Source organism: Diadema antillarum, unplaced genomic scaffold (genome assembly GCF_040938485.1).
Source record: "Diadema antillarum isolate AM-2024a unplaced genomic scaffold, OU_Dant_1.0 seq00001028_RagTag, whole genome shotgun sequence".
NCBI classification, from domain to species: Eukaryota; Metazoa; Echinodermata; class Echinoidea; order Diadematoida; family Diadematidae; genus Diadema; species Diadema antillarum.
In genome coordinates, this window is record NW_027271862.1 from 745,471 (window position 1) to 772,088 (window position 26,618).

At 40.4% G+C, this 26,618-nt stretch overlaps 1 protein-coding gene across 2 annotated transcripts in view; it reads left to right on the forward strand.

Annotated features, from left to right (window-relative positions):
* LOC139742862 (ubiquitin carboxyl-terminal hydrolase 7-like) overlaps positions 1-24,345 on the forward strand; it is a 61,788-nt gene extending 37,443 nt beyond the window's left edge. Inside the window, exons 13-33 of one of the 2 annotated variants that reach the window (XM_071653375.1) lie at positions 176-258; positions 1,205-1,314; positions 2,727-2,880; positions 3,807-3,951; positions 4,335-4,404; positions 5,702-5,833; positions 6,761-6,923; positions 7,465-7,564; positions 8,353-8,445; positions 10,072-10,139; positions 10,809-10,909; positions 11,366-11,587; positions 12,775-12,883; positions 13,520-13,597; positions 14,186-14,286; positions 16,244-16,343; positions 17,524-17,640; positions 18,644-18,715; positions 19,485-19,533; positions 20,183-20,233; positions 21,124-24,345. In XM_071653375.1, the coding sequence (XP_071509476.1) occupies positions 176-258; positions 1,205-1,314; positions 2,727-2,880; positions 3,807-3,951; positions 4,335-4,404; positions 5,702-5,833; positions 6,761-6,923; positions 7,465-7,564; positions 8,353-8,445; positions 10,072-10,139; positions 10,809-10,909; positions 11,366-11,587; positions 12,775-12,883; positions 13,520-13,597; positions 14,186-14,286; positions 16,244-16,343; positions 17,524-17,640; positions 18,644-18,715; positions 19,485-19,533; positions 20,183-20,233; positions 21,124-21,233 (2,228 nt within the window). In that variant the 3' untranslated portion in view covers positions 21,234-24,345. The remainder of the gene's footprint in view (positions 1-175; positions 259-1,204; positions 1,315-2,726; positions 2,881-3,806; positions 3,952-4,334; positions 4,405-5,701; positions 5,834-6,760; positions 6,924-7,464; positions 7,565-8,352; positions 8,446-10,071; positions 10,140-10,808; positions 10,910-11,365; positions 11,588-12,774; positions 12,884-13,519; positions 13,598-14,185; positions 14,287-16,243; positions 16,344-17,523; positions 17,641-18,643; positions 18,716-19,484; positions 19,534-20,182; positions 20,234-21,123) is intronic. The other variant, XM_071653376.1, reaches the window with a different exon arrangement.
* The last annotated feature ends 2,273 nt before the right edge of the window (positions 24,346-26,618 follow it).

Genomic DNA, 26,618 nt, shown 5'->3' on the forward strand with positions numbered 1-26,618 from the left:
GGATTGTACATGAGATGGATAATCATCCTAAAGGTGCTGATTTTAAGATTCATCCGAACAAGGTTACAATGTTTTGTCCGTAAAGTACAATTGATTGCAATATAAAACTAGTGAATCTAGTCTTTGGACTTTGTATTACCTAACTTTGTGTCCGTGCTGTCTTGTCACCCGACAGTGTTAGAATCCTTCAAGGATTACATCGCCACGGAAACGATGGACGGGGAAAACAAGTACGATGCAGGAGAACATGGCATGCAGGTCAGATTCACTTACCTTAACAAGTACATGGTATAAGTAGGGAAATTTGCCAAAAATATGTTTCAGTGGAAGTAGAAATGAAAGTAAGACACATCATTTTTTAACCCATTCTTTACGGGAACCTTGTGGTTTGTGTATTAAGTCTATGGGCATTTCAGAATTCAGTATGGAAGGGGTTAAGTTTGATGAGAATTGGACAATCTGTTACAAAGTTATTAATTTTTACAGTTTTGGTTAACTCCTTGTGCTGCTATTGGTGGAAAAGAAGACTACAACACTTTGTGATATTCATATCAAGGTGATGACAGAAAGAAAATATAAACAGCATTCTGCAGAATTTTATTTCTTATGAAAAGTATGCATTCCTGTGGCTCATTATTGACATAATTATGTTAAGGGTAATGTTATTTCCCCCTCCCTTCTAAAAGAGATGAGAGGCTCTTTCATAACGTTAGAAAAATTTAAAAAATATATATATATTGAATCATCATTGTATTTTGTTCATACTACTTGTATGTACACAAGACAGTTTGGAGTTGCATTTTGTAATTAGATTTGAGTTCCAGTAGAGAGTTGAATACAGTGTATAGGACCCTATTCCTCCCCCCCCCCCCCCAAGTGTTAAGTCTGAAAATTGTGTGTGCAAAATTCCCTTCAGCATTGGCAACGCTTGTTGGTGTCTAGATTTGTTGCGGCAGTTGGCACTCTATGCCCAGTTTCCTGCAAACTATTTGAAAAAACAAACAAAAGGATTCTGTTGAAGATTCTTCTCCCTTTTATTTATTTACTTATCTATTTATTTGTTTTAGGTCTATGTAATTTGTTCTTTGGTGCTACATTATTTTCTGTGCTTCCATTGCAATCATTCAAACCAGTATGTAAAACTGTTGTGGGCTCCTTGCATGAAATTGTTCATTCTCTGACCCTTCCATTGATCATGTGGCAGGAAGCGGAGAAGGGAGTCATCTTCGTCAAGTTCCCTCCGGTCCTACACCTGCAGCTGATGCGATTCCAGTATGATCCTCAGACAGACTCCAATGTCAAGATCAATGACAGGTAAGCAAACTGATTTGTGATGCAATCAGAGGTGACTGTCTGAGGACCAAGTTACATTATTAACCCTATTCTAACTGGGCTATTTCAGACCAAGTTTTTACTGGGGGGGGGGGGGGGGGGGGGGGGGTCAATTTGACCCCCACTTCAGATCTCGGCCGCCGATCGCGCGATCGCCGCAAAATTTTGCCCGAACATAGAGCCGGATGTCAACTACAAGATTACATGGTCATACAATAGAAAAATGTTGATTTCATATTTTTTAATAAATTAATTATGCAAATTAACGCATGAAATCATATTTTCACCTATAACTCCATCAAAGAGACTGAAGGATTGCTAAATTTTTGTGTCAGAGTTCCTCAAGACACATCAAACAATTTTCTTGTAAAAAAATAGCGCAATCAAAATCAGATTCTTTTGTTTTTTATTGTTTTGTTAATTTCTTATGTATTTTATTGTTTTTTCGATCTTTTGTTTTCTATTGTTTTTTTGCCAAAATTTGTTGGAGGCACTGTTTCAAGCTTATCTACATTAGAATTGATTTATTTCAATGGTTAAAAGTTGAAATAATCTAATTTATATCAATTAAACAAAAAAATACAGTTTGCATTGGATTTGCACACGAAATCATGAATTTGAGCGGTTTTCGGGTTGACATGCATATGCAAAACATTGCGTAACTTCAGAACGGTGTACCCGGACGTCGCAAATTTGGTCTCAAAATATGTGGGAGACTTCAATGAAAAAAGTCATGAAACGTCGCGGCAAAATCTTGGCACGTTGCGGAATCGTGGCGCTAAACGTCGAGGGGGGGGTCAATTTGACCCCCCCCCACCCCCCCCACCCCCCCCCCCCCCCCCCCCCCCCCCCCCCCCCCCCCCCCCCCCCCCCCCCCCCCCCAGTTAGAATAGGGTTAAGCGTCCGTTCAGTAGGGTACTGAGGCATATATTTTTGTTTGTTGTTGGGAGGTACATTGTAGTTCCGTCCTTCTCTCCTTCCCAGATCAGGTTTACGTGATTTGAGACAAACAGTTCCATTGATTTTCTTGATACCTAGTCCAGGTATGCTACGTAAGGGGTAGATATGCTGACTGAATTTTAGCTTCAGTGCCAAAAACTGCTTTTTGATCTGTAATTTCAGCTTGGAATGTTGTGTGGTAATATGAGATACCGGTGGTAGTAATACTACTTGCCTTTTAACCAATTCACTCTTTTGTCATTTGGCACAACTCCCCCCCCCCCCCCCCCCCCATTGTTTTGTGATTCCATATGCAAAACTTACAACCATGTGACTTGTAACCCGTGATTGATTTTGATAAATTCTGATAGTCTAACAGGGTTTGTGTTTAAGTCATAGATCTTGGCATCTATTTCAGGAAGGTTCTTTTCCGATTTGTCTGACCTCCTGCACAGGTATGAGTTCCCCTTCAGGCTCAACCTTGATCCCTTCATGAAGGAAGAAGAGGACACCCCGGCGGACTATACTCTCCATTCGGTGCTGGTCCACAGCGGGGACAACCATGGGGGTCACTATGTAGGTTTCATCAACCCCAAGGGTGATGGCAAGGTGGGTATTAGAAACCATCATTTTGCTTTCTTGTTCAGCTTCATGTTTATTTCTCTCCCGTGTCCCTTCGTAGTGATTCCAAAAGTGACAGCAGGGAAGGGCTCACTTTGGTATCTCCGTTATCATCATCATCGTAATCTTCGTCATCCTCATTGTCATAGCATCATCTCATCGTCATCATCATTGTCGTCATCGTAATCTTCATCATCCCCATTATCATAGCATCATCTCATCGTCATCATCGTAATCTTCGTCATCCTCATTATCATAGCATCATCTCATCATCATCATCATCGTCGTCGTCGTCGTCGTAATCTTCGTCATCGTCATAATCTTCGTCATCCTCATTATCATGGCATTATCTCATCATCATCATCACCAATCAGCACCTTTACCATCACCACTGTCATCCCTGTTGTCCTCATTCTGCGTCTTTTCTTGATCCTTGTTTTCCTTCCCGTCTCTTCTCTATCACCACACAGACTGTTTGGTGGTGGTTCTCAGTTCTGTGAAATGACTGATATGATTATGTTATGATATGTTATCTTATTCTCAAATTGGGTTTGGGACTGAGAGTGTAGTAGCTTGGGGGTTGGGAATGGTAGGATCATTAGTCTCAGAGGAGATGCAAATTGCTGCTCAAAATTCAATCTCTGAAGTGTTTTCTCCGGGATGCATAAGTCGATTGCAAATGTGCTATTCTAAAATGTCTGCTAGTGTATGCTGAATAAGCATACCATGAGAAAAAACAGAAGTGACATGAACTTTAGTTTAAGTGTGTCTTGCATAATGACAACTATCATATTAAACAGATTTGTCAGTATGTCTATAAACAAATGTATGATCTTTTTTTTTTCTTTTGCTGCGATATTTCTGTGGGTAATGAATTTCTAAATGCTCTGCCTCTCCTTTCATAAATTTTGCAGTGGTGTAAATTTGACGATGACGTAGTCTCAAAATGCACCAAGACGGAAGCAATAGACAACAACTTTGGTGGCCATGACGACGACATCTCAGTGAGGAATTGTACAAATGCCTACATGTTGGTGTACATACGGGACAGCTTCAAAGGTACAGTGCAGTGGGATGGATTGATGGATGGGTGGATGGAAGGACGGAAGGCAAGATGGATGGATGGATAGATGGATTTAATTCAATACCTTTTGTTTCTGTGTAAAGTTCAATATACTGTTGCTGCGGTACAAAGAGTGGTAAATTATGAAAATGACCCATTATGAGCATAAGAAATCCATCTCTAGTCCTCACTTGGGATTACTTCAATGCTGAATGAATAATAGATTTCCTGTTTCACAAGATGAAGAACTTTTCTGTGTGGTCTCTGCACTGCAAAGCCTTTTAATCCTTTCTGACCTCTGAAATTGTCTGCTCTTCGTGATAATGTGTGGATTACAGATGATATGATGCGTTGTGTTTTTTTTTTTCTCCTCTCCCAGGGGAAATGCTAATAGATGTGCCTGATGACGAAATTCCAGAGACACTCAAGAGGAGATTACAAGAAGAGAAGTAAGTAAACATTATTCGTACTTTTACACCATAAAGTTCTTTTGCGTATTAATGGAATGTGCCATTCTGCCTTGCCCAGTCCTCCAGTCATAAACTGGGTCGTACTGCCATGGGAAACCCGACCAAACTAGGCACAAGTAAAAGCAATGTAGAATGCAATGTGGATTCTCCCCAGTGAGATTGCCCATTCTATGTGTATCAGTGATCTTAGCTTCACAAAAGTGATGCATTCGTGCTGACAATTGCAAGAAGCCCTGTGGTGTCTACTTCTCTTTCCTTACTAATCGTCTATTCTCAAGGAGGAATGGGATGAAGATAGGCAGAGCACTCTTCCTTAGTTTTAGATGATATGTTTCTAATAGTCTCCTCTAACCAGACCAGCCAGAGTCGTGTAATGACAAACCTCCATTTGCTTTATTTCACCGGAAACGTGTGTATGATCAAGTTACAGTGGCAGTTTTGTGTGTCAAGTTCATTACACTGTCTGTTATTCTTGTTAGAGCTGAATAGGAGCAGGGCAATGCATTAAAAGGGACTGATAAGATGAAAGACAAACACACACATAAGAAAGATGATGAATCCAAATCCATGAGTCTGAGGGTAGTAGTTTTCACAGACCAGCCGTGACCTACATTTATCCGACATTGTCAGTCCACATCAGTGAAGTCTGTGTCTAACCTTTAACTCAGATAGAATTGACAGACAGTGGATCCCTGCCATTTGCTTGTATTGTCTGTGATCTCCTCATCTTCCTATCAAGTGTAGGGATGAAACAGTGTGCCCCGTTCAGGTCTGTGTTGGAGTGTAACCGTAAAGTCTTAACCCGTTTAGGATGAGTCCCTGGTATACTCAGGAAGTGTCTGTGGGAAATGCGTTTTGTAGCAAAATCGGCCCGTCCTCAATGGGTGAACAATGATATTAACTGTTTGAACAATCTCTTGAAGTAGAGTCGGCTGTCATCAATTCTGCCCTAATGTTGTATGGATGAGTTCATCTCCACCAAGTTCAGTGACAGGGGAATCAATCAAAGCTGTGTTCCATGATATCTGGCAGTGTCACAACTATCGCAGGCTTTAAATCAAAAGAGTTAAAGATAAAGAGGTCACAAAGCAACATGTCTGACAAACCGATTAGAGTTATTTATCATCGTATATCATGAAGCACCCTTCTTGAGTTCACTACAATGTGACATAATGAGAGTGAACATTAAATACATACAGTAAGTGTGGCTGAGTACTTTAATGAGAAATGAATGCTCATTCCCAAACCGTTTTTCATTTGTCTTGTTGCACTGCAGGAAACTAGAAGCACAAAGGAGAAAAGAGAGGACAGAGGCACACTTGTACATGACAATCCAGGTGGTCACGGAGGACCAGTTCTATGGTCACCAGGGCAACGACCTCTTCGATTTCGACAGAATACGATTCAAGTACGGTTCTTAGGATTCGCATTCCACGTTTTGTCCTCTGAATCTCATCAGGCGGCCATCATTGCACAATTTAGTCGAACTGTAATCATACTGAATGGAAGCATCTCACAATATTTAGCAGTTTGACCATTTTGAAAAGTATTACTCATATGTTCATCCCCGTGGCATGACAGATATGTCTGTATATGATTCTGGTAGAGTACAGTGTTATGTATTTTAGCTTCCAAAAGTCTAGTGATCATTCTCTTTAATTGTTGTAAATTTGAATTTATGTTCAGTTTAGCTCAAATGTTCATAGGTTTAATGCTTATCAGGTTTATAATATCCATGAATGCAAATTTTCTTTTGCTTTAGGTCAATACACATCACTTCTATTTAGTTTTGTCTAATTTGGAGTCTGTTTTGTCTGAAAGAATTACTCTTTTGAGAGATTTTGTTCCATTCCATGTCTTTTGTCCTGATCACATTAGATGAGATTGTCTTTCAAGCATGAGCTCCCTTGTTCTACCAACATGGTTTCCTTGGTGTGACACCTGTCACGAACTGTCAAATTCAAGCTGGGGATTATTTTCTTTGTATCATTAAAATCTGATGTCATAGTTTGAGTTAAGTGTTTCCTGCCTTTGCTAGGGGAAGTAGAAGTACTTGTTTCGGGTTTTTTATTTTTTTCAAAGACATTCCTTTTTGCAATCACCTTTTGTGTGAAAATATTGTAAACACTCTTACCAGTCCAAAATTCTGCATTATATCTGTATGACTGAAAACTTCATGTTAAGAAGTAGCAAGGGTCACAAAAAGATGCATAAAGTGCTGTAAGCACCCAGGCATGGAGGAAAGGCACAGTGTAGGAAGTACGATGTAACTACTGAGTATTGTCGTCAATATTACTGCAGTAAAATCACTCACTCTACCCCTTGTTCACTGCAGGGAGTTCAAGATCCTGAAATCGGCCACGCTGGCGGAGGGCATGGACATGCTTGCCCAGTCCATGGGTTACCGGCCAGACCAAATTAGAATCTGGCCCTTCTCGCAGAGGACCAACCACACATTTCGGCCCACCTTACTGGAAAACGACGATCCGGGAAAGCAGGTGTGAAAGAAGTATTTGTCATAATGGATGCCTTGTACAATCTGAAGTAGAATTTACATAAAGGGTACGGAATATGAAGCACTCCGTGTGTAGCTGTGCTCCATCTTGTGTGAAAAGGGCAACAAACTGCCTCAGTCGGCAGCTTGTCTGCCATTGGTCACTGTTTGAGACATGTTGAGACCAACTGAGCAATATTGTGTGTTATCGTGTTTGCCCCTTGTAGTGAGAGGTACGGTGGTCTGTTCCTTAGATTTGGCATAGAGTAACAGTCCTGTGTTACGAGGAGTCACAAGTCACCCATGTAAGAGATCCTATGCTACTTGTTCGAAGATTTGGATAGTAAATACCAACTCACTTTGGTTTTGCCGTGAACGACAAGCAGTTGTCAATGAACAGTATCAACCATGCACATTGTGTCTTCAGAGTGTAGTAGAGAATTATGTGGAATAGGAAAACAAGATTTTTGCCCCTTATGCTGATATTCCTCATCTTCCATTTCCGCACACTTGAATGCCTCCATTTTCATTTGTTTTCTTCTCAGATGAATGAGGTAGCAGACGGCGAGAGTGTGTGGACTGTATTCTTGGAGACACAGGACCCGGAGCTCCCTCAATCAAACCTCCCGCCTTTTGACAGAGAAAGTAAGCATATTTCTCTTTCCCTCTGCCACTGAGGGCAGCATACCCGTGACCCATATGTCTTCTGTGCATATTTACCCAAGCTGCCTGATTCTGTAAGAATCTTTCTCTGAAATATGAAATATCTCTCTACACCCTCACAAAGACATGATGAAAGCATCTCTGATTTGGAAACCAGTTTTGTTCATCAAGAAGCATATAACATTTGGGTATCACCCTGAAAGCTTTCTGGACTCATTCTACTCTATGTATGTAAATGTAGGCAGCCCTGACATAAAGTCATCCTTTATAACCTCTATACACAGCCATCGTTGAATTTCGGAATGACTCGGTCCTCTGTTTGTTGTGCATGTTTGTATGCTAAGGTCTGTTAATCCTTTGCCTTGTTCATCTGTTGATCATTATTGATCATTCACGATCAAGTGTATTTATTTCATCAGCACCTCTTCATTTTTTACTGTGGTGTGACAGCCATATGTCCGAAATGAGGCAAGTTTTGAAGGTGCGATGTGACATTAATCTGTAAAAACACTTATTTTGGACAAAAATACTGGGGACAAAAATGTCATCGGATAATACTGTTAACCTAGCAGATATTTATATCATTTTTTAAAGTCAAATGGAAAATAATATAACATGCTGATAAAACAGTGGTGCCGAAGGATGATTAGAAACTGACGATTTGTTTGTGAAATGTTGATATAAGACAGCATTTGTGCCTGCAGATGTATTTAGTATATCATCATCATTGTTGTTTTCATCACTTTCTCTGAATCTCATTTGATTGGCAGGTGATGTCCTTCTGTTCCTGAAGCTGTACGATCCAAAGACCAAGAGTCTTTCATACTGTGGACATGTCTACGTTCCCATCACAACCAAAATACGTAAGTTTTAAACACCAGCTTTGTAAGCCTGGAGATGAGTTAGCAAAGATATGAGAGCATCACGTCGTATCTACGTGGATGGCTCATACTTCACTGCTGCCATTTCTTCATTGGCATGAAAAGCACTCACAAGCATTCAAGGTCGAAATGAGATTCCTTATCAATGTGCTTGCAAGTGATCCTAGCCAAATTCATAGATTATTTATGCTACGGTCACACCTTTGTGTATTTGGCTTGCGTTTTGTTGCATATCGCCCGAACATAGACGTACACAATCGTACCCAATAAAGCGCATGAAACGTGCTCACTCCATACTCAATAGCCCATAGACCTGCGGAAATTGCTCACTATTTTTACGATTTTTCTAAACCATCACAAGCTGTCGCAAGGTCAAATCGTCTGTGAGCAGACACCGAGCGACAACCAGTGAGTGTGAGCAACAGCGAGTGGCTTAGCATAGATGTACACAATCATAACAAAATATAGGGTCTTATTAAGACAAAAACAATTACAGAGAGAAAATTGTAAAGCTGATTTGACTGCAATTGCTTACCTTCATTTGAGTTTAAATTGAATTCTTCTGTTTCAGAGCAATACAAGCAATATTTTTCAGATTTCTTATTTTCTTCTTGTTTGTAGACTCGTCAAGAGCTAAGATGCTCATGCCCAGTCCTGCAAAATGACTAGAATTTATACACTGCTGGATTCAGGCGAGCTATTACGCTGTAGAGTGAGCTGGCACACAGGATTATGAACAACAAACCAGCTAAAGCAAGGGAACACGCTGTGAGACACATTGAGACCAATCGGTGTGAGCGGCTAGCGAGCAGCAAACGAACAAAGAACGAGCTACATATTATGCAACGTGGCAAGCAAACTGCAAATTGAATCTTACTTTTATGAGCAGCAGCAGCAAGCTTTAGCGAGGTAATAGGCAGTCATAGGCAACCGTACACGACTGTATTGTTGGCATATGAGCTACATGTACCTACAAGCTAATTTGCAATAGTATGAGTGCTACCTTCACATTTGCCGCGTATTGCAGGGTATGGCTGCATTTTGCTATACCCTGCAAAGTGCAGCAATATGCTTCAATTTACACAAAGGTGTGACCGTGGCACTAGACGAGTGCATACTACTTAAGCTTGAATATGTTAAGTTGCACTACTGGTGATGCAGATTGGTCTTTACCATAGGGAAGGTAAGCTCAAAGTGACTTTTTCAAATGTGTCCCCCAAGCTGTTTTGTTTGGCCTTATGAATCGACAACATCAAAATGTGAACGGAGGTAAATGAAATTTTCAGTGTCATGATTTTCAATTTAGTAGCATCTGAGGGAAAAGATGACCACTACATCCACTGTCCAATAGAGTTTTGTTGTTGAGGATTGTCCTCAGTTTATATGATGTGTGTCACAGACACTGGTTTTCTTCTTAATGTAAATGCATTTTCCAGTGTATGGATCCAAGGATGTATTTGAGGTGGGGGGGGGGGGGGGGGGGGGTGTAATCATGAGCTTTTCTGTTTATGATATATCACAATTTTTAATTGATGTATTTCTATTGACTTTCTAGTGCCAGCTGATGCGTCATACAAATTCTCTATTTTCTGTATCCCTCATTTGCAGAGGCATTAGTTCCTTTGATGAACCAGAGGGCGGGCTATCCGGAGAACACAGACCTTATACTCTACGAGGTAGGCAGAGATGTGTGCAGTGGCAACTTGAATCGTAATGCTGTCTATATCCTCTTGAAGCCATTTTGTTTTGTTGTTGTTGCTGTTTTTTGAAAATCTGACATGAATTGTCCTATATGTTATTCTGTTGTCTTTCATATTGTGTAAAAAATGAAGGAGAAAAATAAAGCTCCTAATGCTTCAAGAAGTGAAATGTGGGAGAAATATGCAAAAGTTGATATTGAAGTTCGTGGTGTGCCTATTAGTGCTTGTCAGAGCAGCCAGGTATGATGTGAACTTGTACAGGAATCATGGGGGTGTACAATATAGTTGGTGAATGTATGCCTTACTTGTGACCTGAAAGATCACATTGCTAAGGCAGTGGTGGCATGGCATGTGTGATACAGCGCTGCAAGCAGTGACGTGAGGAAGCTGTGTTCAGTTGATTACAGCAGGTATATACAAACTGTAAGTGTATTATCTTGTCAGTAATGTACAGCATATCTCTTGGAATGGTTTGATTATGACTTGTCATTGCGGCCCACCATGGGATTTCACAATATCAGAGACATCTATCCACTTTATGCCACCACCTGGCACTAAGGGAAATTGGCTACAAATGACTTGGGGGAGTAAATTGCCCTCCCCCTCCTCACCACCTATTCGAACCTTGTTCTGCTTGTTCTATAGGAGGTGAAGCCGAATCTGACAGAGAGAATAGAAGACCTCACCCAGCAGATGGACAAGGGGCTTGATGAGCTCATGGATGGAGATATTCTTGTATTCCAGCGGTAAGGAAAGGCATGGGGCCGGTGTGATGTATTTAGCCAATATGACAATAAGGAAACACACTTGGCCGAATGAAGAGATACTGTTTACGCCATATATTTTTGTGTTTGTTTGTTTTTGCAAATTTTGTGAGTCTAACTGATATTTGCGAAATCAAAAAAAATAAAATCAAAAAATAATTCAAATGTGAAGATATTGCTTCTCTTGAAGCAATGCAATGTATGTTGTCTCCAGGCTGGGAAATTGCTTTTGAACTTTTATATCTCAAAGAGAGTGATACTTCTAATTCCATCACTGTGGTTCTCCATCTCAAATTTAAACAAGTTAAGTGATTATTTGCGAAATGAACAACTTGACGAAATGTTGCCTACTGGTTTGACAGTAAGTGTTTCTTTTGTCCACCATCAATTAAATCTTCATCTTGAACATTCGTCACTGCATCGATTCCCAACCCACAGGGATGATCCCGATAAGATGCAATACGAGCTAGCCACGGCCAAGGACTATTTCCGCGACCTCTTCTGCCGCGAGGAGGTGACCTTCTGCGACAAGACAAACCCGCGCGACCCCGGCTTCACGCTAGTACTCTCCAACAAGATGAACTACTTCCACTTTGCCAAGGCCGTGGCCCAGCACCTCGACACAGACATGATGCTGCTCCAGTTCTTCAAGAGCCAGGGGTGAGCCTCTCTGTCAATTTTCTTTCTTCCTCACCCCTTCAGAGCTGAAAATTAATCCTTTCTGTTCCTTTTCTTTGCCATGGTTAGAATGTTTTATGATTGTTAAAAAGAAGAAATGGTTTTGATATTAACTTCTTTTTTTCTGAAATTCAATGCAGCCTGCTTACTAATTCCAGATTGTGTATTTTGTAAACCAAATTTTTCCTTTTTTCTTTTTTTTTTCTTTTGCAATATCAAATGTGTCATTTTGGCTGTGCATCTTTATGTTTTTCTCTTATCTGCAGAGGTCTGCCTTCATCCCTGTCCTTTTATAATTGCTGTATTTTTGTGTATTTGTCTCTCTCTGTCTCACTGCGTATCATGTCACTGAGAGCAGTGTTTCCCCACGTCTCGCTTGTCATCCTGTCCGTCTTGTTAGTATCAGACCTGTCTCAAGAGTTACTTTGTCTCTGTATCACCATTTCTATGTGTATCCATGTGTGTGTGTGTGTGTGTGTATGTTGAGAAGAAGAAAGGCATTAATGCTGTATGAAGTCCAATGACTCTGCACCTTTCTGCAGCTCAGTTTACTGTATAAGCTGTTATTTTTGTATACAGATATTTTCGCGAATGAGGAGGTCAGAGACATTTTCGCGAGATATCGTTTTCGCAAACTGACACAACAGTATCGTAAATGCAGTATTACCTTTCGTGAAGCGCAACTCGACATTTTCGCCTGTTATTGAATTCGTGATCCGACTGTGATTTGTGAAATTCGCGAAAATAACAGCTTATACAGTAAGCATTTCAGTCTGATCTACATCCCTGTGCTGTTTCTGTTTATCAGTCGGTCTTTGTATTATTCTTTCTGCCTCTGTATTTAATTTGAATCTCACTGTCTGATTGTCACTTTCTGTTCTCTCTATTTATCCTTCAGTTTCTGTTTTACACTCTTACTTTCAGATGGAGAGTATTCAAGTTAAGTTCCTTTTGGAGCCAACAGTTATGTCACATGAAAGGGATTGTGTGAGGATTGATATGTAGCTATTCTTCTTGTTAAAGAATTTCCAGTGAAATTTCTTGTATATAAGTGAAAAGCCCCAAACCCTCTGTGAGCGATGTGACTAATGTTGCATTCTCATTTCATCCCAATCTCTACCAACCTCTTGACTCCGCCCACCCGCCTCTCCTCCGGGCTGTTGCTCCAGTCACAGAGATGGTCCCGGTCACCCCCTCCGGTTTTCGTTTGAGGGCACGCTACGAGATCTCCTGCCCCCAACCAAGTCGAGACAACCCAGAAAGCTGTACTACCAGATGGTGAGTGCCGACAGAGGGAATGAGAGAGAAAGTCATTTTGGTTCCATGCTTGATGTAGATTTATTCGTGGTTGATGATGCTGATACGCAGGAAAGGGGAATGAGGGCATTAGCACCCATAAGGCTCTTCTTACCTCCTTACCTCCTGTGTAAGCTGGTTTGGGTCGGTTCATAGTTCTCCCATTGGGTTCTGGTGGTGGGGGGCTAACAAGTAGATTATGATACTTGTGACTGAGATTAGTTTCTTTAGTACTAGTAGTTTCATTACTATTTGCAGCAGCCCGAGTTAGCCAACACATGTTACATGATTACCATCCTCAATTGATGTGGCAGGGTTCTTCATTGTATCCATGCACAATGTGTCTTAAGTTTAGATTTAGTTTCTCCTCCCCCCCCCCCCAATCTCTACCAAGACCGTTTTAATGGAGTGAAAACGATGTAAATGTAAAAGGGATGATGATAATGATTAACTGTCACCTATAGCGCATACTCAATTAAGAACTGCTGTATGACATACTCTGTGATATGACAGTAATGTAATCAGAATGGAAGTTCTTGTATGAGCATTGTGAGGTATATTGAAATGTCTCTCTCCTTCTCTTTGTATCTCTCTACTTCTCTTTGGTGCCCGATGCAGTTGAACATCAGAATTGACGAGCTTGAGAACAAGAGGCAATTCAAGTGTATATGGGTCTCGGACAAACTCAAGGAAGCGGTGAGTGTAGCCAGCTTATTCCTTTCTCCGGTGGTCAGTCGCTCAGGGTACCAAGATGTATGGGCAAACCACGTGGTCCGAATGAAATGCTCACAGATCTATTAAGTTTAGAAGATTTGTTGAGTGGCATCATGGTTATTCAAACTGGAAGGCATTTGCATTTGTATAATTTGCAAAGGACTCAAGCATCAATTTCCAGAGGTGAGCTCTGTACCAACAGGGACTCTGAAACGAAGTGTATACCTTGATAACTAGAGAAAATTGGTAAAGCGTACAAAGTCATGGGTATATCCAAACACACATTTCCATGAGAGCTGATTTTTTTTTCTCTCTCTCTGTCGCATAGTACGGCAAGGGATCATTGAGATCATCTCAGGAAGCAGTTTGCTTGTAAAAATTTACTTTGTGTGATGAGTGCTGTAGCTGCACGGTATCCCTGTACATGGCATTTTGTTGGGATTTTAAGTGCAAACGTGTCATATTATTGAGAGAGTTACTAAAACTAAAGTAAGCAAACATTGGGTGTGGAGATTTCGCTGACTGCTGGCTTTTTCTCTCTGGTTTTTTTTTCTCTCTGCTCTCTCCCAGGAGGTTGTACTATATCCCAACAAGACGGACTGCGTGCGAGACATGCTGATCGAGGCCAGGAAACACGTTCCTCTCTCAGAAAAGGGAACAGGGAAGCTGAGGTGAGCTTTTCACAAGGAATCCTTTCTTCCTACTCCCCCACTCCTCCTGCCTCACCCCTCTCAGGATATGCTTTATGATACTACCATTTTAATAAACAAAGCCACCCCCTCTAAAAAAAAGAAAAAAAGAAACGAAACACCACTTGTATTCATGGTTGTTATTGTCCTACTGGTTCTAAAACACTGATGTAATCCCATTAGAGACAGGCCTTGTAAGTAGAGCAGCCAAGTCTTCTTGATTCTGCAAGAGACCCCCTGAATGCTTATAAAACTCTTCATGTTCTGACAGGAGAAAATATATGAGTGAGTCCCCAAGCTGGAAATCATCCTTGCCTATCAAAATGCATTTAGAACATGAGTATCACCCGTGTTGTTCTTTGGTAACTCCCTGATTGTGATGGTGAAATGCTGGCATCCCTGATGTAAGCCGCAGCAAATTCTCCACAGTGTCCATGCCCTCTCCTCTGATTTCAGTGATGATTTGAGCCAAAGTGAGAAGTTTCCGTCAATTTCCCGTTATGTCATGAGTTGACCATCACAGAGCACTCTCCCCTAGGATGATGACTTGAAATAAAAGTCTCAGTTTGATTACTTGATAACCGGCATTCATCTTTGTGAGAGAAATGTTGTGGGAAAGGGAATTCAAATGTTCCATTGGTAATGAATATATAATAAATATAAGTAAAACGAAATAACAATAATAATAATGATGATGATGATGATGATGATGATGATGATGATAATAATAATAATTACAAAAACATATTCTGCTCAAGTTTGTCCTGTAATGGAGAGCTCTTATGAGGATAACCTTTTCTTTTCATGCATGTGTGTTTTAATGTTTTGTGTATCTCTTATATGGCACTGCAAATTCTTTCTAATGTAAATGGCAAAGCTTTTCCACTAGCATTGAGTTTAGTTAAGACACCCTAATTATGTGCATTTCCGTTCATATATGAACTGTGGTCTCCATCTAGCGTAGAAATTTCTTACAGATTGTGGAATTCCTGTTATGTCAGACCAGCATTGTGATTACTGTGTGAATGTTGTACTGTATATCCTGTGGATAAGTTATGACATAATAATGTATACGATGTAATGTTAATCTGGGAGACTATTATGTGGAGGTTTCTATCATCCCTCCCCCTCTCTCCCCATCTTTCTTTCTCTTTCCTTATCCCTCTCTTCTACGAGCATCATGTTGGACCCCCTTGTTTTATCATATTAATGCTATGTACAGTATGTCCCAAAAAAAAATTACAATCAGATTTTTGCATTGACAACACCCAATATGATTAAACTGTCTAAGTGCTACGTCAGGGTCTTAAAATGTAACATCTTAGCTCTACTTTGCAGAAAACCCTATTCAATTTGGTTAAGTGGTCACAGAGAAATGTGGATTGTTGTAAAGCATGTCATGAGTCTGATTCTTCCAAGTTTAGCACTTGGATGCTCTTGTGTGTGAACACAATAGACAGAACTTGGAAGGAAGAGATTCCTGACATGCTCTACAAAATTCCTAATTTCTCTTTGACCACTGAAGCAAATTTAATGGGGTTTTCTGTAAGATATGGGCAATGAGTTATAGTTTCGTACCCTGAAATTGTATGTGGATTGATTCACTATTTTTAAAGTTATCATTGCGGACATTTGGGACATACGGTACATTGCATTATCGGTTACCAAAGAACCAAGCCTTTTGCTTGTTGTAAGCAACTGTTCTGTACGAAATTCATAATGTATGCATGTTACAGGTGTATATGTATAATGAAAATTGTTGAAATTGTACAAAATAACCATGCTGTGTAGTACCATATATATGTGTCAATTATAATGTTTGATAACATTACTGAAAGTTAGGAATAGTAAAGCAATGCCATACAGAGAATAAATCTTATCAAATCACATCGAATCAAATCAAATAACAACCTTTTTGTGTTTGCATTTCTGTCCTCAGATTATTAGACATTATCAGTAATAAGATCTTCCAGATATTTGCTGAAGACACACCCATCGACAATCTCACCATGCAGGGGGCAAAGATGTACAGACTAGAGGTGAGTTTATTTCTACTACCTTGGTCTTCTAATTAGACATTACTTGGAGTGTTGGGGGTAACACCAACTGATTTAGATTGTGTTTGTATGTGTCCCAAATTAAGGCCTAGAATTAGGGTCTGACGTAATGCTCAAAGATGCAAAGTACTGCCAATGATGATATCTTCTGAACACCAAGTAGTGAACTTGTTGCAGTGTATTAGTGGACACCCGTATGTGGGAGGGAAATAGAACAAAATGTCAATGGCAATTGAGGAACATACAAGTAAACCTTCCACTTTTTTGAATGGATGGATTCTGATCTGATTTGGCTGGAATGGACCTTACAGGAAAGGAATACAGAGTTATATGATATCAGGGCTCAACATTAACTTTTTTTTTTCTCCAGTGGCCCATTTGGGCCACTAAAATCTTTAGATCTGAAATTTTGGTGGCATGAAAAAGATGAAAAAGAAACAAAAGCAAACGTAACAATCCTTCTTGAATCTTAGTTGCCCAATCAGGCAACCAAAATATAGACTTGTTTTGAAATTTGATGACCCATGATAAATTTTTAGTGGCCCTGGGCCACTGCTAATGTTGAGCTGAATAAATGCATAAGGAGGTCTTTGGGTAGGGCTGCAGAGAGCCAAGACAATATCCATTTTAATCATCATATCTCTATCCAGAAGGATAGGTAAATATTGTACATATACTGTCATAGGAAAAGAATAATATATTTTAATTGTATGTGAAGCCTGTGAAGAGGTGGCTACAATTCATTTAATGATATACCATCAAGGGGCAAGACATTGAAGTTGCATCAAGGTCAAATTCATCATAAAGCTCGGTTGAGTGTCATGCTCCTTGGGAACTCTTGTTTATGTTTGTTATTTTTCTTCTTTTTACTGCTGTCTATGCTTGTGTAAAGATTTGTTAAAAAAAAAAAAAAAAACATACAGGCATGTCTCATGACTAACAGTACTCTGGTTCATTTCATGTATGTACGATCTATTCCTGATATCAGGATAGAATATTCCATTGCCCAAAACATGATTTCTTTTTTTTTTTTTTTTTTTTTAGGGTACGTGATGTAAATCATTAGCGAGAGAGAGCAAAAAACGACAAGCAACCCATTTCATTTTGATACATGTGTGACTTTTCCACCCCCTCTCTCTCTCTCTCACACTCTGTATTGCAGGAAATCCCCCGGGACCAACACAAGCTGAATGAAAATGAGATGTTAGTGTGTGTAGCTCACTTCCAGAAGGACCTGTACAACACGTTTGGCACGCCCTTCTTTGTCAAATTACGGGAGGCAAGTATCGGTAGCTCAGCGAATGGAATGAAACAAAACCAAAAAACACATTATGATGAGCCGTTTCCATGTAGTGAGGTCCTAAAGATGCAGCAGGAGAAATTAACACATGGCTCAAGAAAAACTGAAAAGAGACAGGCGCAGGAAGCAAAATCATTTTTTTTTTTTTTTTTTTTTTTTTTTTTGTGCACAAAATGTTGAACAAAGTTGAACATCAGTTACATGTACACCTTCAGGTAGAATTTGAAGGATTCAAGAGATGAAATATTTCCAGATTTGTTCAGGAAGTTGAAACCGAAGCAGTGGTCCAGCATGTGGATGGGCCTTCACCCTCCTCTTGAGGCTGTGCTCTTATGTCCTGCAAGAATCAGGCGCTCGTCTGCTTATGTTCATTGTGGACAACAGACAGTCATGGTACTGCTACAGTGTTAGTAGTACACATTGGTCTGGGCCAGTGTAGACGGCAGCAATGAAAGAATAAAGGCATTTCCTTGCAAGTCTCTGTTAGAAAGGAACTGTGCTCAAATGTATGTGTGGATTCAGTGAACGGAATGCAGATATAGTTTATATACATCGGTGAAGTTTGAGGAAACAGGCTGTCATTTCAAAAGTTATGAACAATTCTTTTGAAGTTTTGATGATATCCATGTACCATCATGATAGGATGAAAAGACTACCACAATGTGTAAAGTCACTGTGGGGCAATGATACAATGAAAACATAGAGAGAATTCTACAAAATTTCATTATTTACAAAAAGTACACATTCCTTAGACTTGTTACTGACATATGTTGTGGGTAATGTTATTCAGCCTGCCTTCTGAAAGAGATTAGTCAAGTGTTTTCTCATTGTGCTAGAAAAACGAAATTATTTTGTATTCTCTTTGTATCTTGCTCATATTGTTGCTCTCCAAGTCTCAATTTGCGCAGTATGTGGCTTATACAGTAATAGTTTTCCACTTCTATGCTTGTCTCCACTTTCCACCCTCCTTGTCTACCTGCAGAGTGAACCGTTCTCAAATGTCAAAGAGAGGATACGGGAACAGCTAGATATCTCAGAGAAGGAACTGGAAAAGGTAAGATGCAGATCTGGGCCCCATTTCACAAAAGGTTGATATTATTTCAAGTCTTGCTGGAATGGCAATTGTCAATGTAACGACAAGAATTCAGCTCCCCAATTGGCTGTTGCTATGGGAAGTTGCTATTCCAGCCAGAGTTGCTATCCTTACATCTTTTATGAAATGGGACCCAGGGCTGCTCCAGTGTTGGCAATAGTTTGGGGATTGAAAAAAAAAAAGAAAAGAAATACTATAAAGTGCATTCATAATTTGACTGCTGCAAAGATGGAAACATTTCGAGTTATGCTTGGCCGATGACACTGTATATGGCAGGTCTGTAATTACTAGACAAGAGCATTTCTGAACATATTTTTTTTTTTAACAAGATATTCACATATTATCACTTTTGCAATAATTCAGTAGCACGCAAGATGATGTGCCTCTTGCAGTGAAAACAAAAATTGGGGAAAAAAAAACAACTTGAGAAAATGCGTGGAGACTTAATGTCTTGAAGTGTGAAAAAAACAACAACAACAAGCAAACAGGATGTTGGTTTAGATGAAGGTCTTGACGTATGTCTCTAGCTTTGTTGAAACATTTATCATGTTTTGAATGTAGTAGCATGCGAGCAAACAAACCTATGAGGAAGCAGTTTGTGAGAACCTGGCTGGATCAATATTTCAAATGTTTGTTACTTGATATCCCCAGCAATCATGGATTATGTGTGTTAACAACCACCATACCCCCCCCCCCTTTCACCCAAATTGTCTTCATCCTCTCCCCACAGATCAAATTTGCAATAGTGGTCATGGGGAGGCAGACTTACATCGGGGAAGGTAAGAACATGGCACCAATGAATTAGAGTTTTTTTTTTGTTAAGAATGTTTGTTGCCGGGCAATACCATACATCAAGTTGAAGCTGGCACGCATGAAGATGAAAGTGACCTGACAGCTCTGTTTGAAATGAGATTCAATTTGGTAACATTCACTTATTGAACTTGCACTAGGTACTGTCACTGCCCAGTTGGTAGCACATATTTTTTACTCCAATAATGACCCAGAGATGACATCTCAAAGTGTATTACTTTCAGTGGAGAAGGTTTCAAATAAATATCAGTTCTTGTAACCGAAAAAAAAAAAAAGAATCGGTAGACATGCTGGAGGGCATTTTTTTTTTCACTGCTTGGCACAAACAACTAATCAGAAATGACAATAGATTATCTAATCCCCCAATCCCTATTGTGTCACTGTGATCACTGTGTTGGACCAAGGCACATTGCTACACCCGAGTGGGCTTGGCTAAATCTAAAAATAGGTGACTTGATTTGTGAGATTAATTGCATACTGATGAAAAAACAAGGCAAGTTATGCTATGTGCCTGGGCATGTAAAGGGTTAAAAACTGTGAAACAGCTTTGTCTGTGAGTGAGACAATGTATGTACGCTTTGTTTTAGGTAAGTCTTCTTCCCTCTCTTCCCGCCACAGATCAAGAGTACGAGATTCGACTCAAGGACTTCCAGCCCCAAGGACACGCAGGTGAGCGCACTTTTAGAATAGTTTTCCTTTCTTCCTGCCTTCCTGCCTATTACATGATTGATCTTTTTGATAGGTGCTTGGGAAGATGGGGGGGGGGGCACGGGATGTTTAATCTGGAAAAAAAGTGTCATTTTGCCTAGCTGCATAAGTAGAATTGTGATCATATTGCTAAATTGATGTGTCTGCGAGAGTTGAGTGTTTTTATTATGCTATATCGTCGCTGGGATGACAGGACCTTGTATCTGCAGTTTTGGTGAAAATGACTTCTTTGGACTAATAGTTAAATAATGGGTTAAGTGATGTCCTGTCCAAATCCCAACTGTCTTACTCCAAAAATGAAGCCATCACGTCATTTCAAAGGAAGGACTATCCCATTTGCTATAGTGCTTTGGCTGCCATGTTTTTTGGCTCTCCTGAACATTTGACATTTTGTAGATACGAGGTCTTGTCGCCCCAGCGACGATATATGTTCATAAATTATCATTTTGGTCTCATTTCTTGTCTCACATTTTTCAGAGCAGTTTTTACCACTTTATATGTACAAAAAGAAATCACCTAAAGCTGTATACAGTGATAGGCCTTTAAAATCAATGCTCGGAAGTACTGCCTTGTTACTTGTTGCCGTGTAATCACATTGGATTGAAATCTTTGTAAGTTTTCATGAGATCTATCACTACCATGTCGTGTAGGAGAACTCACTGCACATCAGCCTGAGGATAAAGATCAGTTGTGTCATTTGTGTCTAGTTGATAAAGTGAAGTAGAACTTCCCAGGTACTTTGAAGGTACACTTGTCCTGCAACTGGAGTTTACTGTACATTTGATCTAGAGATTAGTGATGAATATTTGCTGATTGTGCTCCTATCGCCAACTTCTTTCCTCTGTGTGTAGGTGGAAACCCTCAGGCTCAACCAAGACCGTGGCTGGGTTTGGACCATGTCAACAAGAACAAGCGCCCTCGCTACAACTATGTGGAGAAACCCATCAAAATTCTGAATTAGTCATAGAAAGAGAGATAAAGGGAGAGAGAGTGAGAGAGAGAGAGAGATGAGAGGTAGAAAGATAAACTTTACTGTGTAGATATGAGGGAGAGAGTGATAAAAGGGGAGAGAAATTGAGAGAGTGAGTGAGAGAAAGAATCATGGGTGAGTGAGGGAAGAGAGAAACATATATTGGCCAGTTTGCTGCAGCCTGCTGTCCAAGCTACTGGACTTGGGAGAAACGGTTCGTGAGCAGACGAGATGCGAAGACAGAAAGTTGGGTGAGATTGGGACCAGCGGCTGGGGTACAGCTAAACATGCTGCAGAGGTCCTCAACGGAGCCCATGAAAGCAACCGCGAACCAGTCATGGGTGTACCGATAACCCAATGCGTTTGACCCAACCAGAAGAGCAGCTTAGGTGTGATTTGTGTGGGCAGTGTGAGAGAAAAAGATGGAGAGAGAGAGAGATGAGAGAGAGATGGGTGAGAGATGGGACAATTTTGATGAATTTAAGACAGAATGAAAGTCATGCGTACCAAGAGGAGTGCAAAGATATTGATCAGATGCGCCCAATGACAATGGTCCCTGGATGCCCCTGACGTGTCTGTTTGAGGGAGCGCCTGTCTGGTGGAGTCGGTCTCCAATGTATGGCAACTAGTGCAAAGTTAAACGTAGAGAAAAATAGATTTGAGACTTGTTTCTTTATAGCACTGTCATTTCTGTATTCCTAGTAAAAAAAAAATCAGTGATCAGACTCAACAGTAAGTATGGAGTGAATATGAAATGGACGGCTCACTTTAAAAGCTCACAGTCCAAAACTCCTATGAGCATGTAGCCTTGACTGACTTGGTGGATTTCACGGCGAGTAGTGAGCACAGGAGATGGAACCAAGCAGCCCAAACAATGCAACTGTGTCGAGGCATGTGGGTCAGAAATCTGTGTGTCTTGTCTTTTTGAATGCTGTTACACCCTCAGTTAAAGTAGATCCTGAAAACGAGCGGATGTTCATGAATTCAATTTGATGTCTGTTATGCATTGCTGTGTCCCTCCCATTCAAAATTCCATCAGTGTGCAGTATTGCTTCAGACAGCAATTTTGTGTTTCGTTTTTTGTTACACCTCAAAGGGCAGGTTTGTGTAGAAAGCAGGGAAAGTAAAATATATATATCATATATAATATATATTCCTTTCTTTTTCTTTTTCTTTTTTGTCTGGATCACGGTTAGTGTTCTGCACCCCTTTCAGAAGATGCACACAAGTTGTGCTATGCTATGCCCTGTACCAATATGTAGGAGCTGTATCTCTGCGGATAATCCAGTGGAGTTTACTGACCATGCTGAGTCAGGTGCAAATGTTCACAGATGCTGTCATTCGTCTTTTGAAGCAGCACTCAAGAAACTGATATTTGTCATCATGAGGTGACTGTACAGGTTTTACGTAGACAAAGATTTATTTGATTCTCTTGCCCGACTCGCCACGTTGAACACTCCTCTTTGTTTATAGCAAACTCATGTTTACCCATGTTTGTATCAATCCTGAAGTTTGACAAGAAAAAAAGAAAGCAATCTAATTTTGTTTCCGCTTCATAATGCCACATAATTATACACTGTTCAGCAGACATTACAGTGCATGAGGCTTCATCATTTCCTTATGACTTGTGAAGAAATGTGTATGCAGAGTGTATGATTGATATGAACTTTGCTTTGATAGCAATGGAGATTCTCATTAAATTGATCTTGTTCTTGGTGAACATTACGAAAGAAACTCTAGTTCCCCTCCCCCCCTCTCGATTTAACCAATTTTTGGCATTGTCTGCACAATCTTTTAGGATATTTTTTGTCAGCATTTTGTAACACTGTTAGCAATGTTTGAAAGCTGTAGCAGAGTCCCGTGCAAAATGAATCAACTCCTCACTTCGGAGTACCTGCAAGGTAGTACTAGGAATTCATGTCATCTTGGGGGAATCCCCATCAAGGTTCTATGTCTGACTCGACGGGTAGCATCGCTTTCAAACTGACAGTCTGGTGTACCCAGGATGTTTTTACCGAGCTTACAAAAGAATTGGAGGAATACATTCTAGTGGCGGGGAAAAAGAGCCGCGAGATTTGTGAGTGCAATGTCGGCCAGTCTATAGCACGTAATGTTGATCACAGAAATCCTATATGTAGTCCTCATTGAATGTGCCAGTTTCCTGCTTTATGGTTATATATGCACACAGGATGATAGAGGGGATGTCTGACGTAGCGGTAGGCAGAGTGTGGGGGAAGTAATTTGAATTTTTGATTGGGACTGCCTACCAAGGAATCTTAGCTTCAAGCGCGATGGAGTATTCAGTGTTTTGAAAGGCAGGTATCCTGTGTCACCTCGCTGTATATGTGTCCTATTGTCCATACTACTGTTGTGTGTATATAATTTTGATTTGTCTTGCGTTAATTATATTCTCAGGGGTGGATAAATTTGTTACTATTTTTTTGTTTTGTCCTTTTCTTCCTGTTGACTATAAGTGTATGCTCTTTCTCTTAATTCATGGTACAAGTGTAGGTATTTATATCTTTTAATTCCCATTTCATACATTTTTTCCCCCTTATCTACCATTAACCCTCATAACAAGTTCTGAGCAAATTCACATATTTCAAGTGGCGACATGCATGAGATGCTACTGTGTATTGGGTTTTATACCTGTCAAATGAGCTGTGTCATGACTTCTTTCGATCTTTAAAATAACAACAACAACAAAGAAGACTTTATTTTATTTGAAATCGGAGGGAATAGAAAGATGACCCCAATTGGTCCAGCCGATGTAGTCTAGACACTTGACAGCTGGGTGAACCTTATCACACACATAGAGCGAAAGTGCTTTTATAGCATTGTTAGCGTGGGCAGTACGCAGAGGCTTGTAAAATGGTGACGGGAGATTGATAATGTCTACGTAGCATCTCTTTCACAAGTCCGGGTTTCAACAGAAAGAACATACACCAGTTTTGCCGCTTCAGATAGGAGAGCTTTCATAACTTCCGACTTCTTCATGGAGTTACATGATTCTACACCAATGTATGAAGAGGCAAACAATTGTGGCTTGATGTTACGATTTTGGAAAGTTTTCTCGTTGTGTCTTTATTACCAATACAGGTGGACCCCCCTTGTCCCCCTTACCCCCCCCCCCCCCCCCCCCCAATCATACTGCATCATTACCCCTATTTCAAAATCCAAATCTAATCTCAGACCTCTTTAGATCCCTTACCATTTTACTTTCCTTTTCTTTTACAAATTGGTATCAATTCTAGATGTATATAATATGAAAGATATATATTAACACTTGTGCCAATACATGATACTTAATATCCAATTCTTCTGTCAGCAGAAAATGCACTTGCTGAGTAATGCATGGATGATCAACTGTTGAGAGTGGCATCCAATGTGGCATGTATATGAGAAAACGGAGGGAGAATAAAATCTTCAGCTCTCCATACACCATTAAATAGGTATGCTTGTGTTGAATCTTGGTGTACCACCCAAAAGCCTGTTCTCACATAGGCCCGAATTCAGGAAGGTGGTACAATATTTGTCCATGCTTTAAACCATGGACAAACGTCGCATGGCCTATTTCGTTGATGAAATGACTGATTTCATAACAAAATAGGCCATGCGACACTTGGTGCCCCATACAAAACTATGGTCTTTGTCCATGGTTTAAACCATGGACAAAGATTGTACCACCTTCGTGAATTCGGGCCCAGGTGTGTGGGAATGCCTCGCAGGCTTCTCCCACAGGCCCTAGTGGTAATGCATGTGCTCTGTACAACAAAGAGCGTGACTTGTGCACCTCTAAGAAAATGCCAGTACTACGACATTGTTGCGGCTGCATTTGTTCGGTTGTTGTGACCGTATTGTGGAGGGGGTAGGCCATTATCTTTAACGTCTTGATTGATATTTACAGAACTGGGCTCGGTGTCTAACTTTTAAGGCATGTCTAGTCTAGTCTGATCAGTTCAGGTTAACCTTTTATAGATTTAGGTGTTTGGAATGGGCGGCCCATGCTACTCTGTGAATATAGAAGTTGAATTCTGTCTGAGGGCCCATTCCCAGTGCTCATTTCTGTGTTTGTAGATGACCATAACATACATATTAGCTGCTTACTGGAAATTAAGTAGTGGGAAGACAGCATTAGCAAGGTTTTCAGTCTCAGGAGATATTGTTGATGAAAATGGCTGTTTGCTGGAATGGACATTTTTCTGTTGTACTTGCGTTTGATTGTGCGAAACATCTTTTGCAAAGATAAATGAAAACTTGTAAGTGCTATTGGAGTGAGCCCTTCCGAGGCATCCTCATTTTGCAGTTTTGTTGTTTTTTGTACGCCAATTTGATTTTCTGTAAAGAGAGGATACAAGGCTTTTGTACTCGACATAACTGGTTGTGTGTGACACTTCTCAGAATAACCACATTTTCCAAAATAATTGTATGTTTTGTCTTGCCAAGTCCAAAGTCCCTAAAGCCCTACACCCCCCCCCCCCCCCCCCCCCCGCAAAAAAAAAAGGGCATCTTTGCATGATGTTCATGGTGGATCTCAAGGAAGTTGGAAGTTGAAAAACTGGTTAATTCTGTTGCTCCCCATAAGAGTTAATGGGCCTAGATCTGTTTTCTTTATTTAATATGTACAAATGAGCCCCAGATTTCATGTCCGCAAGTGTACCAACCTCTACTGGTGACGGATGGGTTGGACTTCAGCAGGACCAACCACACCTGGTATACAATATGTGCCTCACTCACACTTCCTGTTTTGGAATAATAATATTGCTAATACCGGACAGGAAATTAATTTGGTGTAGACATCTATCAGGCTACTACTCAAGTACTTTGCCATTTTGACTTTAAAGAATATTGCTGATTACCTGATAGTCTAATTAACGGCAACTGCAAATGTGGCTTAGTGAGACATAACCCTCAGCATCCCAGCTTCTTAGGTTTGCCAATTGTAAAAATCTTCTTGTGTGCACTAGAGTTACAGCTATACTCGTAGTTGTGTGAGAAGCCTGCATGTAAATCTTGCACAGGAGTATGAGCGCATTGGCACCTGCTTGAAAATACACGATGAATAAAACCCTCTAGATTGCACACTGTGGATAAATGGCGTAGCTCACCAAACTGTTGTAATTTGTAAGATGAGAGCAACTGCCATGGCCTTGGCTTAAAAGTGTATGTTGTGGATTACTTCTTGCCCTACCGTGGCCTGTTGGTGGTTACTAGGCTATCTTGCAGTTGAAGAGGAGGAATGCTTTTATGATATGTAGCCATCACTGCCTCCGAGTTGCTACCAGTCAGTAAGGTCTTGAGGGTTGCAGTCACTTATCCAAATGAAGGATGAGGGGATAGAAACCAAACTCTTGCCAGAGAGTTGGATAATGTATT